The sequence below is a fragment of the Pipra filicauda genome, unplaced genomic scaffold (genome assembly GCF_003945595.2).
Source record: "Pipra filicauda isolate LSUMZ 115617 unplaced genomic scaffold, ASM394559v2 scaffold20_size4479445_pilon, whole genome shotgun sequence".
Classification (NCBI taxonomy): Eukaryota; Metazoa; Chordata; class Aves; order Passeriformes; family Pipridae; genus Pipra; species Pipra filicauda.
Window position 1 is genome coordinate 2191977 of NW_024104321.1, and position 14942 is coordinate 2206918.

General features: G+C 35.2%; 1 protein-coding gene across 3 annotated transcripts in view; it reads left to right on the plus strand.

The window, feature by feature from the left end:
• The window catches only part of MMP16 (matrix metallopeptidase 16), a 170476-nt gene extending 158380 nt beyond the window's left edge, over nucleotides 1-12096 (plus strand). For all 3 annotated transcript variants that reach the window (XM_027736507.2, XM_039380969.1, XM_039380970.1), the window contains one exon: nucleotides 1243-12096. In XM_027736507.2, coding sequence (XP_027592308.1) covers nucleotides 1243-1577 — 335 coding nt within the window. In that variant the 3' untranslated portion in view covers nucleotides 1578-12096. The remainder of the gene's footprint in view (nucleotides 1-1242) is intronic.
• The last annotated feature ends 2846 nt before the right edge of the window (nucleotides 12097-14942 follow it).

The following is a 14942-nucleotide window of genomic DNA, read 5'->3' on the forward strand; positions in this document are numbered from 1 at the left end:
TGTTTATTTTCTTTTTTGCTTTTTGACTTGTATTAGACCTTTCAATAGATCTACTAGCATATTTTCAGGTAATAAAACTGAAAGGGATTAAGAAAAGGAAAATGGTACCTTTTTATTGGCTAGGAAGGCTATCAAAATTACAAAAATGCGTAATGTAGAAGAATGTTGAAATACTCAAATATTCTGAAAATGGTACTAGATGATCAAGATTTTTTTAAAATTTGAGCAGCAAAATATACAATCAAATATTTATTTCTTGTTTAGAGTTGTAAGAAAATACCTGTTGATTGAATAGGTGGTTACTAATACTATCTCCAGATAGACAGTTACCAACTTCTTCAAGGAGTATTGTTAAAATGATGAATACTGCCCAGTCTGCCTTAGTAGCTGTTAGTATTGTGGGAAATAAGCTGAGGTCTATAAAGTGAAGATATGGAAAAATTCAGCTATTTCCATTTAGTTCATAAGCAGTAGAAGGAAGTTCACCCATCCTGAAGGTTTGTTTCTTGCCAGATCAATGTAATTTTTCCGTTGGGATAATAAAGTAATGTAGATTTTTGGTAAGAATCAAGCTTTTTTCTCCATTTAGGCATGTTTAATAGTAACATTGGATTGTCCCTGAACGAACAAATACCATCTCTTTACAGAAAACTTAAATCTGGTTACACCTGATTTCTCATGTGAAAGATGCTGTTACTTCATCCAGTTTCCTTGTGAAATACAGCAATAGGCTATGTAACAGTAAAGTGGGGCAGTTCTTATATCTGGATAACATAGCATAACATTGCAATTTATTTCAGTAGACTTCCCATATTGAAGAGATTGCAGTGCTTTAAAGTCCTGGCCCTGGGGTTTCCAACTCTACTTGAGTTTTCCATGAATGAACAAATCAGCTGGATCTTGGCTTGTCATAGATCATATTCTCTGGAATTCTCTCTCTCTCTCTTTTTTTTTTCTTTTTGGTAATAATGAAAAAAAAAATAATCCCAGTTTATCGAATAAAAAACAACAAGACCCCAAAACCAACAAACCATCCAAACCCCTATGTTAGATTTTCTAGAGACAGTAAAGAAATTAAATTTCTAAAGAAGATTTGAAGTCTACTCCTTACACCTTTTTAATTTTTTAATTACAAAAAGAAAAATTTATTATTACAATTACAAAAAGTAGTTTCCATCATGGTGTGTTGATGACATGATTTGATTTGATATGACCATAAATAATTGCAAATTTCTTCCTCAGGCTTCACATATTTCTACAAAGGAAAAGAGTACTGGAAATTCAATAACCAGATGCTCAGGGTGGAACCTGGCTATCCCAGATCTATCCTCAAGGATTTTATGGGTTGTGATGGACCAACAGATCGAGATAAAGACCGACACAGCCCTCAAGATGACGTTGACATTGTCATCAAACTGGACAACACAGCCAGCACTGTGAAAGCCATAGCCATCGTCATTCCCTGCATCCTGGCCTTGTGCCTCCTTGTCTTGGTTTACACTGTGTTCCAGTTCAAAAGGAAAGGAACACCCCGCCACATACTGTACTGCAAACGCTCTATGCAAGAGTGGGTGTGATGTAGGGTTTTGGTTTTTTGTCTTTCCCTCCCAGGAGTTTGTGGTAACTTGAGATTCAACACAAGAGCTGTTATGCAGTTTCCTAGCTAGGAGCGGGCATCTGTCAGTCTGAAACAAAGCTGATCTTTAAAACCCAGGGGTTGCCTGTCCTGCGCATGAGTGGCGATTTGCTCAGCTGGGAAGCTTCCATGATACACAGTATCTGCTGTTTCTTCAGTCCTTTGTCTTTCTTTGTCATTCGATTCTAGGCCTTTCCTCTGCACACTTAATGCCCTATAAACTATCAGGATTAACTAAAGAAGAGGAAAAAAAAATATCTCCAATGTTTCTACATTTTCCCCTTAAGGCCTGTTCCCCTTTGAAAAATTTTTTGCTGAAAGTAAATTTTTTTAGAGAAACACAACAACCAACAATGGAACTTTCAGGAAAGTGAGAAGACCCAAAACAGCTTTGTCTCCAAAGAGGATTGCTTTCTGTCTGCTACAGATAAAGTCCTATACTCCTACTTCCAGTTTTGTCATGTGGGAGACTCGAATGACACGCAGGACTTCAGACTGCTTGGACAGCCATTTTCCAACAAACAAGGGGCCAAAATATCTGCAATATAGTAACAGCCTTAATAATACATTCATTTTGTGTTTTTTACAGCTGCTCTGGGCTATGTCCTCAATGTTTTAAACTCATTTATATCCAATACTATATTCAAGCAGAATCTTTTTATTGGTTTGTTTGATTTTTCGTTGGTTTTCCTACATAACCTTTCCCAAGCTGTACCAAGCTGACTGCCCAGGCCTTTCATAGGCCTATCAGGAGCACTCATTCCAAAGCATGGTAAAAAGCAGTGTGTCTCTGAAGTGGATTTCGATGAACTAAAGCAACAAACATGCTATTGATAAACTTGAGACTGGTATTATATAGGTGGTGTAACCCTTTGAGAACTACTGCATCCATTTTCAGAGTCTGGTGGATGTTAATCTTGGTTGTCATTAAATTATAGGATTGTGTTTGGTTTAAAGGTTTAAATACCAGTTTAAAAAGAAAATCAATTTTTCAAAACAGATGTCCTGTGACTGCGAGTGTTTTTAATTATTTGCATTATTGATAGAAAAGCCTTTGTAACATAAATAGAAAACAAAATATATTTACCAGCTACTTTCTTTTTAAAGGAACCAAACCTATTTTAATAATTTCTACCACTTACCAAGAATTTTTCTGAACTGGCAACAATTTTATAGCTTAGCTTCTTATCTTAAGCATCTTGGATTTCTCTTTTGAAACTATGTTGCATGATAATTCAATTTACCTCTGCAGAGGTAGAGTTACAGTTTCAAAGGAAAGCTAAGACGATGACTCTGATATTGCATGAGTATCCTCTGGTGTGTTACCCTTTTGCATGTTCATCATAGTTCTCAAAGGGTTAATCAAATTTCTGGCCTTCACTCGAACATGGTATCACTGACAGAGCCAAGGGACCACCAAAACATTTTGTCATTCTGTGTAATTTGTGCTAACAGCAGTATTGTCATTTTCATGTGACCTGCAGAGCAGGTTTGTATCAATATTTTTTTCCTAGAGAAAAGTCAGCAAATGACAGACCTCTTTATTGATTTAGGAGCTGCTTCTTGCAGTGATAGGCTTTACAGTCACTGGGCTGTGAACTTATTAAAGATGGTCAGAATGATGCACCCCAAAAGTCAGACACCTGGTTTTTTATGAAAGCCAGGATTTGAGGGGAGTAACTTTTGCAACAATGAACAGCTTGCCTTGAACTTGATTATTGACCTGTTGACTGTCATTACCAAGTTAAACATTGTCTTCTGTGAACAGCTTCACTGTCTGAATTTCCTTAAAGTGTACTGTCCTGTGTCTTTGACCTTTAACTTGCAAACTGGCACAAACTGAAGGGAATCTGGTGTTGCAAATGAACTGAGTTTTATTTCTTGAAAGGCCTGATAGATATGATCCAAAATCTGAGAAAAAAAATTGAAGTGTTTTAGTAGGAAAGAACTGTCATAGACTAAAATATTTATGATTGATCTATAGAAAGGTATTTTGCTATGTATACATGCACACTCTAAAAATGAACTACAGCAGAAGTTAATTTTTATTTAACTTGAATACAATTTTCAGTATAAAATTATTATTTCTACAAATACCTAGTTATTAATGAAAAGGTTATAGGAAAGTATTAAAATACTTGAAATGGCCAGTATGGGCTTTTACATAAAATGAGACTTTTATACTATGTTCAACCAATTTCTTACTGGTTTCTTAATCTACATAACTGGATCACTTTTTAGAGAGTGTAGGTATATATACATATGTATTACAATTATTATTGTTTTGGTAATGGATAGCTTGACTGCCTTGAATTTATATTTATATTGAGCATAGCATGAAAAATAGTATGTCTTTTTTTTCAATTACATGATTTTATATTGATTTGAGGACTTTCAAACGTATGTGGCATGCTATAAAGCATTGCAAACTTATTTCTTAGAACATAAACAGATATACATATGTATGGTTAACAAAAATGAAGATTAGGGAAAGATATAGTTTTACAACAAATATGCAATGCAGATGGCATTTTGGAGATGTTTTGTAGAAGTACTGCATACTGTAGGTTAGAAGCGCACCAGTATCAGCCCATAGCATTATTTAGTAAATTCATTTCAGTTGTTGCTGAAAATATAGATTTACTGACGGTTTAGTAACACAGGGTTTTTACTGCAGATCAGCTCATTTGGTGAATTTAAAATTTGATGCCTGTTTGTCATATATGTTAATATGCGTGTGTGTTTGTATACTTATAAAAGCACACAAATGCACACATACACAATTTAATCCATGGAGAATTTTTTATTGTCAACAAACTACAACTTATGTTCTGCTACACACAGAACAAAAAGATTGATGTTGCTGTTCCAGTTTTTTTCCCTTGGATAGTTGGAGGAAAATGTTAACAACACTACTTATTCTGCATTTGTTTTTCCTCTACAACAGGAGAACTTACTTAATATTATTTTTAAGTCAGAACTGCATCTCATCTGAGGTTTTTTTATTCACTTGAAAATTTCACTTCAATTTTGAAATATCTTTCATGGCAGCTTTAACTTTTTGTGCAACTGTTTCCCTGACAGTAATGAAGTGGTGAGCATGTTGACTGTTGTTCTTTGATAAGGTAACAAAAATATTTGTATTTGGATAATTTAATTATGCAGGAAGGTAAGTGTGATAATTCTAGTGCTTGGTATATGGTACATCATAGATACATGAATACATGATAAGTTGACTGTTTAATCTATTTTCTTTTACTTAAAAGTGCATATATGCTATATACAGAGAGAGGGAGAAAAATAGTATTATATCGGCATGTTTATGTCATGCAGAGCAAGATTGTGTCAACATTTCTGTTACATACTCATATTTTCAGTAGGTTGTAAAGCAGTCATAAAGGTTTGCTTTAAGTAAAAGATGTAGGAGCTATTGTGTTCACTGTAATTTCCAAATACTTACTGGCTAGTTTCAAATTATAGAAGTCCTGAGTAAATGAGCGATGTCGCCTGATCTAATTTTGAACTCAAATGAGTAAAAGTTCTAAGACAATTTTTTTTTTGAATAGTTGTTTCTCTACCAGGGCCTATAACTATCAGAATTAAGAAAAAGCAAATTTAAAATATTTTCAGTTCTGCAATCTGGGTTCCTGCTCATGTGCCGTAACTTTTTTAATAAACATTTCCATATTGCTATTGTCATGATCTGTACTGGGGAACAATACAAAACTGAATAAGTGTTGTGTTTATCAGCTACAGTCTATCAAGCTGACTACACAAGGTCGTGTATCTTCATAGTGCTATGGTCTGTATGATGCAGGAGGCCAGAGTAGATGATGGCAGTGTTTCCTTTGGCCTTTCAATGTATAAACCTATGAAAAGGTTATTGACTGTAGACAAAAATTAATTTTTATCAAAAAATACATTTTAAAAAATATGTAACTGTATATTTACTGGATAGGCTGGGATGGAGAGACTCAAATGGCTCCAAAGGAGCCCTTTCAAGTCTCCTGAATAAATGTAATACACATTTTATATATTCCTATGAACTTTTGATCTTTTTCTGCTTTCAAAGTGGGGCAAAGGGAGGGAATAATTAAAGAAAAAGATTTTTAAAGGCTAATTTTATGAATGAGCATAACAGAAGCTAATAGATTTAAACATAAGGGGCAGACTTACTCTTTTTCTTAGAAGTATACTTCACCTCCCAATTGCTTGATCAAGACTCCTGTGCCATTAGCACTGTGGGTTAAAAACAAAGTGTAAGGCTTAATTTTTGATTTTTCAACTTTTTTGGGGGTCTTACTTCAAAATCTAAATGTCAGCTAAATGTAGCTTTTGGTACCAAATTATATAGAATCTAATTCTAGTTTGTTGGTTAGAAAAAAGTGCATAGACTAGAAAGTCAGTCTGCCTATTAGCAACAGCAGCATTACATTCCTATTCTCATTTTTTTATTTTCTTTTGCATTTTAATCTTCATTAGGACAAACCTTAAAAAAGACACATAGCAAAATGAACAGTGAATATTCCAGGCACTGGATTTTTAAGAAAGTAGAAATGCAAGCTACCATTAGCAGCCTCAATTGGAGAGAGCACAAGATGACTGGGTGGAGGAGCAAGGATATATGACTGCAGAGGCTTGCTCTGTCCTGGCTTCCATATCTTCTCACAGCGTGGACTAAGTTGTATCACCTAATTAGCAGAGATGAAGGAAACCCTGCACCATGGCAGTAGGAGACATGAAGCAGCCATTACAGAGCAATACCTCCCTGTTGCCTTTTGTTGTTTTCAAGACTGTCTCTGGACACGTCTGTTTCCAGAAGTGTAAATAGATAACTGCAGCTCTATGAGCCATAAGGGAAATCATTATTATCTATGGAAGAAACAACTGTCACTGGCCACTTACGTGTTCAGCTATACTGTAAATCAAATAATATTGTGTGGGAGCCGAGGAACAGATAAGCTGTTATTGAATACAACAGTATAGCTGTGACTGATACACCAGCACTGTAATGTCAGGCATACTTCCTTAGCTCACACTACAAAGAGTGCAGACAGAGTGGTTCTTATAAGAGCATTTCAACATATGTCAGTTACAAAATCGGGTGTAAATGAACCGTGTGCTCATAAAATTAATGTCTGATATATGCATGGAATTCAATGAGTTGTCTGCCATTAGTCTCATGAAAAATATGTAATGTGTGAGTCAAATCTTCTTAACTCATTCTTGTGACTTGCCATCTGTGATGTCAAAGGCTGATAGAGAAAAACATTGTCCTCAGTGCCATCATGTCATGCTGAAAATGTCTGCTAAGCATCAAAGGCCTACCATCACTTGTTGTAACTGGCTCCATTTGATGCTTTATCTAAGGTAGTTTCTAATGTTAGGCAGCATACATTTTGTATGATATGGCATTATTTGATGTTCGAATATATGTAACTAGGAATGCCTAATAATAATCAGAAGATCATATTTTGAAGGATCATCAGTATGTGATCATAGGAAACATCTGTTCCTAAAATCAAAATGTATTTCAAAGAAGCATATATACAGCATTAAACACATGCGTCATAAACAGGTCTTGTTTCACAGTATACATAAACCTGAGCATATCATCTACAAATTATAGTCAATTTATTAACATTTGCAGTTGTACCTGCCCATTATGTCTTTGAAAGAGGACATTCTGTGAGTAGCATACATAAAGTATGTTTGCTTTGTGGAGATAGCCTTAAGTATTGCTATGGTCTGCCAATAGTGTAGATGAAATAAATTTTAGAGGCAGAGAAGACATAAATGAAGAAATGCTGATGTAAACTAGCATGCTGAAGACAATTTTCTGTACTGGGATGTGCATGCAGCATAGTGCTGCTTACTGTCACAATAAAACTACATAAACAATAATCATTACACATGCTGCATTCATGGTGGCACAAAGCTCTCCGGTCACACAGCTTAGTTTCTTCTCCTTCTCTAGAATGACATCATCCACAGATTATAATTATAGCCACCACATAAACCTAAGATTTCTGTTTAGTTAATAGTAACTTCTACCCTATGAAATTGTATCACGTCCTTTTTATAACTACAACTTTAATCTCCTTGGAGAGCTCTCAGCATATCTTAATTCATAGCCTTTCATGCCCCTTATTTTTCTTGCTCTTGCAGTAATATATATACTGAATATTCTTTCTATCTTACTACCTTGCACTGACATGTGGAATAATCACATTCATTCTGTGCCATGCATGTGTTCCTGGACAACCCATTTGCCCATCCCTCATTCTGGGAACTAGCTTTCTGGGAACTGGGATTAGTAACAGAAGGCTGAGATAAAATAACTTCCTAAAGTACATGGTTAGTCCTCAACAATATGACAATGAAGTTTGAAGAATTTTTAGTGAAGTATTGTATTACTTATACACTGGCAACAGAACAGTGTAACTGCCAATCAGTGCATGCCCATATGGATTCACCACTTGCAGAGCAGTGTGTTAAGTCAGAAAAAGTGTGTTTAATCCACATTTTCATCCTAATGTGTTGTCATGTAACACCCAGTCCACACACACATTCATAGCTTTCATGACTGTGCATAAAGTCATCTGCCTTGTAGAAGCCAAAAGTGCTCAGTGTCAGCAGGCAATCAGTGCTAACTTGTTTATTATGTATAAGACAAATTTGGGTCCCTTACTAACATTTTGCAACCTTAAAGAAGAGAAATTACATAGTGTAAAGTGACAGTTTCTAATACTCTTTGTCAGTGTTCAAAATTAGAGTATATTATATACAACTCAAAGAGTAGTGGTTTACGACTGATATATTGCAGCCCTATTTTTAGGCATACAGTGATTCTAAAGAGAGATGTACATACTGTGTATGCTATACTTGGCTATTGCCACAAAATTGTCAGTGCTCACATACCAATCATCTTCATATCTTATGGGAGCACCATATTGAAGTTAAACCTGAGCAGTTTGTCTGCTTGGATATACGTAGAATTATATAACTTAGGAAATGGTACATGTGTTGACGTGTATCCAGAAGACACCATCAGCAACGTACAGTGCTGTTTTAAATGCGGTTCATACCTGCAAGGCATAACTGCAACTTGTATGGTTGTGTTTTACATCATAATATAAAGTGCTATAAACTCTGGCCGTGCATGCCCAGGTAGATGAAAAGTATTAAAAAAACCATTCAGGATAGCCATTGTCAATACTCACACAGCCTACAGAAATAAATGAGATTGTTATACCCGAGAAAATGTAACATCAAATAGAAATCCAGAACTGAAGGAACATGTGATGATGCAAATAATTCCCATCTCTTACTCTGTGTAATGCATTAGGTAAAGCATTGTCAACTAGGTATACACCTAACATCTGTCTTTACTATGTTTCCAAAACCATGCAGACATCTATCAATTCATGCACAGTACTGTCTTACTGCATCTGGTTGAAACTCATTTTACAGGATAGATCAAGGCTTATGATCTTCCTTTTTCATCATCCAGGACACACATATCATCATCTGCTGTCAACATTCATTTGAAAGTGGTAGTCCGTGCATCACAGTGATGACGATTACAGTTTTAAATGAACACCATATTGAAATCTTTCTCAGAAAAAAGTTAGTCATGAGCTTTCTTTCCACAACTTCTAGGACCCACAGGAAAACCAACTAGATCCTTTGGTCAAAGTCTGCAGACAGACACAGGAAAAGCAGCATAAGAACATTTTCATTTTTATTTACCAGAAGAATACAAAAAAAGGAATGAAAACATTTTGATTTATAATTGCAAGTACAACATCAATTTGTCAGAAAGGGAATGTTTGTCAGACAAGGACTACTAACACCACTAAAGCTTCATGTAATCAACAATAAAAGTGAAGAGATTTTATCAGGGAGTTGGTGATAGCTTTGAAAGTATTATTGGTCTCCAACAACAAAGTTACCTGTTAGCCTATAAAAAGTCCACTGAGTTCTATATTTGGTGTCATAATCCACCAGAGAGGAGTCAGTCAAAAGTCCCCTCAGTATAGTTGCTCTAAAGCTGATGGCAAATATAGTACATTATTCATCTGATGCAATCAAAATCTTTGGAGATAGATTTAACCAAATTAATATCAGCTTGAATCTCTGTGCAAAAACTGGTCACAGTGAAATGTTCTTACATTTGTTCTCAGAAATTAGATCCAATAAAATTATCTATGATTTAAAGAACTCCACTGGATGAAATACTGAAGGACAAAGAAGCCTTTAACCTCTATTAGTCTACATTATAGCCATGTATCTTTACTTCTGTGATATCTCAGTCCTGAAGCGTTTGATATAACAGAAATACTTTTATGGCCCTTGGATAGATCATCTATTGGTATTTCTATATGTAAATTGATAAATACAATTTCGATGCCAGCCATTGCATACCATTTGCATGCATGGTTTATGACATCTGTGAAACGTGAGCAGTCTAGAAATCTGCATTTCAACAGTTTGTATTATTTCCAGTGGTTCCAGTTCTCATTTAACCTCATTTAACCTCTTTCTCCTTTGCATTCTGATGCTTATAATCTGTGTCATGGATATTCAGACAAAGATTTTATGGCTGGATTCCTTTCTGTACCACAAGTCACTTCATACTCATACATCAACTGCCATTACATTACTGCTGTAGCGTAATATACACTGTTGCGTGGCAGAATGCTTTGCTATTATGCATAGTTTTCTGATCAGTCCTAATTTTTAGATAGCATAAATAACATTTATGAAGAGTTCCCTTTGTCATCTGCTATTTTAGTTTGGATTCATTTCTTAGTTCAGTCACAGCTTGCAGAGAAAGATGCAGGTGTTTGACTTCTGAGGTTTACTCTATGTGATAGATGTTCCTATATGATCAGAAGCTGTTTGAGGGAGGCAATGTCTGCTCCTTGCCAGTCCCATGGTTAGTATTGTTAGCAGCTAAAGCATGTGTAGCTTGTTTTGTCATTCTTTAGTCAACCAGGGTTTGATATGGATATATACAAGAAAGGTACATTGTTTTCCAATCTTCATACAGATCCTTGTTTCTCTTTCTGAATAACATACACCTTGCTTTCTCTCTAAGTGCTGTGTTCTTGTATCTATCAGAACCTGATTTCTTCCTTAGTTCTGCTTGTTGGGTGTTGTTTTAGCAGTTGATTCCATTTTCCTTCTTGTTGACTTTCCTTCGTCTCTGTAATTCCAACAGAAATTGTTCTGGTTCCAATATGTTAGCTAGAAGCTACTACAATTGCAGCTCTGCCCACACAGTAATTTGCTTATTTATTCTCCACTTCAGAGAAAGAGGAAATCAACCTTTCATGCAGAGACAAGGGTGTTCATGCAGTTGATAGGATATTTCTGAAAGTGGTTTTATGCGTAACATGACCATAAAACTCACACATTGTTAAACAAAAACTCTTCAAGCTCTACTTCTTCAACTACCCAACAGTTGTTCATTTAATTTGCAAAGCCTGACAAATAAGAATATGGATGTGATAATTTCTCTGTGTGAAATACATTTCTCATTTTTATTCCCTTTTCTCTGCATAGCCCCATCTTCATTTCATGCCCATGTTCTGCTCATTAGGATGTGTGTTAGTATCAAAATAACTGGAGCATTTATTTGCTTTCTGCAACTAAATTTCATTTTACTATTGTTATTTTATTTTATTGGCTCACACAGCATTCTATACAGTAACCTTTTTATAACTGACATATGTTATTCTTTCAGGTAGCTTGTACTGACAAACACAAAGCTTGTTTGTGTGCAATCGCAAGGCTGACTAAATGGTGCTAAAGTGTATTATGACTGTCAGATATAATCAGGCAAAAATTTGTGGTGCTTAGACTGATTTTTTTCATTGATTTTATTGATCAATGCATTGAACAGTGTTTTATTATACACAAGTTGTCTCTTATTAGTAAATTAAGACCTCATAGTGCATTGTTAAACTAAATGGGTTAATTAATCTATGTAACAGCTCACCAAGCTAATCTCTTTAACTCCTTATACTGTTGTGTCATTAAAGGTCAAGGGGTCATGATAATAATCTCATTGCTGTAGACCATTAACATGACAACATTTTCAACAAAGTACTTATGTTTACAATGCTATAACCCTTTGACTGCTGCGGCAACCTTTAACCACAGAACGTCACATGCTAGGATCATCATTATGATTCTTGCCATGGCAATCAAAGAGTTAAGGGCTGTGCAGTGATTTGTTTTATATTTATTAATTTATATTTATTTTTAGTTTTCTTTTGAGAAGGGGGGATTGGGGTGGGGCAGTTCTTGTCTGCTGTAAGTGTCTTAACCAAGGGAAGGGTTAAAATGGCTTTTTATACTATTGCATCTTATGTACTTACCATCGTTTCATTGTGTTGTAATTAAAAAAAAATCTGTCAATAAATAAGAGAACAGAAAAAAAATTTCATAAAGGCATTGTGGTTTAATTGGTATACATTACTGTGAGATTTATAGCTGCTGTTCTTTAGATACTGTACAGCATAAAGCCAAATTTAGCCTCAGAACAGGAAAGCCCCATGTATAATAACAGATTATGAAAATATATAGAGATATTATGGATATATCTGGGTATGAGCAAGGTGAAAGAAACAGTTGATTTTTCTAATCAAAATAGAGTAGTAAAAACTAATTTTTATGGAAAAGAAGTGGAGTAAGTGACAGTGGACATACTTCTAATAATGTCTGGAGAGCCATTGGATATTACTGTCACAGCCACTTCAAAAATGATGAACAGGTGGCTGAATTCCCTCCTTTGTCATATGTAACTGTCATGGTTTGAGAGCTCCAAATTCCAATTCCCTAGTCCAAACCCCCTCCCACATCTCAACCCAGTGTCATAATCCACCAGAGAGGAGTCAGTCAAAAGTACCCTCAGTATAGTTGCTCTAAAGCTGATGGCAAATATAGTACATTATAGGTTTTCTACACCTGTGCATATGTGTGGGCATAGGAAACCAGGAACAAGCTCAGTCTATATGGAGAAAAACATAGAGTTATTATTGTTTCAGTGTCCTAGCAAGAAAGAAGGCAGTGCTTGTAAGTTGATCAAGACCTGAGGCCAAACTCATCACGTGCCTAAGCTACCTGAAGCTTTGCTCTTTTCCATTCTAAATCAGAGGTGCATGTGTAAAAGAAATCACTGATTTCAGTTCTCACACATGAGAGAGGAAAAGGGCCCTGGCTGGGTCTTATCTGAAGGTGACTGACAGGAAAAACACCAGTTCTGAATGGAATGGCTTGGGGAGTGTCTTAAATATCTTAGAATCCTTGAGTTGATGGAAGTATGTTGTTTCTGAAAGATTTGAATTAAAACAACTTCCATGTTGATTGATGTCTTAATACCACTCACTTCATAAGTAAAGGTGATCCTACAGGCAGAAAACTGATTGATAAACATCTAGCAATCACAGTTAACGTATGAGAAATTTGGTGCCATAGCTCAAATGTTTTTCAGATCTATTGCCATACAATTATGTGACAGATCATTAGATTTTTGTTTTAATTCTTGAGCCCAAATTCAAAATTTAGCTTCCAGGCATTATTATTCTTCTTCATAAACCTTTCCAATCAAGAAAAAAATTAATATTGTGTTAATCGATTAGACAAAAACTATTATGAATAACAAATATTTTTAATCACTGCTTACCAACTGTTTCTGGTTACTTGTTTGAATTATTACAAACAGTAAACACAATCAACCAAACATCTGGACATCAATAGCTGGAATCAATGGAATTAAAGCTTATGAACGTATTATATATTACTTTCTTCAGGTCGAAACAGCATACAATGGCATAATCATTTTCCACTCTAAAGAAACTAAGAATAAAATAAACCAATATTTTACAGAGCACCTACTGAGCCAACTGGGAAAACTCCGGATGCTTACTATGAGTTGTAATGATTGCTCTTTAATGAACATTATTCAATCCTAAAGTCTACAATACAAATAAGTCAAGCTACCTTTTCTCCAAGTATATTGGCAATGCACTACTGGTGTTGGTAAAAATGAGTCTGTATTGGTAAGGAGAATTTTACTATAAGATATACAAATTTTGGATGCACATTTGAACCGTGCTTCACTAGTACAAAAAGTTAGACCATGATCAATGCCTAACCAGTGTTTGCTTAAGTCACTTTTAACCCAAAGGGAAGTGTATTATGATCCTTTGCACAAACATTCAGAAAGTAAGGGAGTTTTTCCAACACTTAAAACCTTATTTTCTTACTTCAGTATGTGTCATATTAAATGCAACTTACAGACATACATTTCACTTAAGTGCCTCTCTCCCCCATGAGCTTTTTTATTTATTTTTATGTTTTAAATATGAAATATTCAAATTATAATTCAGGAGAGCCAATGTAGTTAGCTGTAAAGATAAAGCAGCATCCAAGAAAACAACAAAAAAAAGGTATTTGAAAAATAGTTTTGAAGATGTTTTTATGTTAGTATTCAATTTCTGAAAAGTTTCCAGGCTGAAATAAGCATGGTTGCTACCACACTGTTCAATATATTGACACTAAGTTTGGTTTGCAACTCATTCATCCCTTTACAAGTTACTGCAAGAAACAACTCCTAAACAGCATGCTTAATTTCCCAGATGTTTGTGTGAAATTACTGTCATTAATCACCATATTGATTATCTTTCTTCATTTTTCCAGGATTCTTCTATTTAAAGTGTTACCCTGAAGTGACATGTAGAGGCATTCTTGTTACCTATGACTAGCTCACTTGCTGTCTAATTGCTAGATAAGAGATTTACTGTGCAGTGCTTTTTTGTTGTGGTTCATAGATAATTTTTGCTTTGATTTTCAGCATCAGTCAATCTCACCATGACAAATGGCAAGTGTGGCTGCATTCCTCTTGTTTCTACACCAGGAAGTTGTTATTCTGTCACAGTGGCCAGCTTCCCACTGCATGTCTTTAATCATACTGTGATTAAAGTAATAGATTCAGTTTAAAAAGATCCTGAAGACTTTTTCTATTCATGTTGTTCTTTTGTGAGGAAATACTATATTATCTGTGAAGGACTAGTTTTACAAGGAAGATGTGGAGTATCGGAATACTGTCACAATGTCAAATGTTCTCAAATTGCTCCCAGGTCCTGTTTCCATGGCAGTCCACACTATGTGTGCATTGCAGATTTTGTTTTGGAGTGCACTAGCTAAGTCTTTTAGACATAAAACCTGTGTTTTCTTTTGTGAGGCAGTTGTTCCAGGAATCATTCTGGCACACTGGGTGAGGTAGCATCACCCC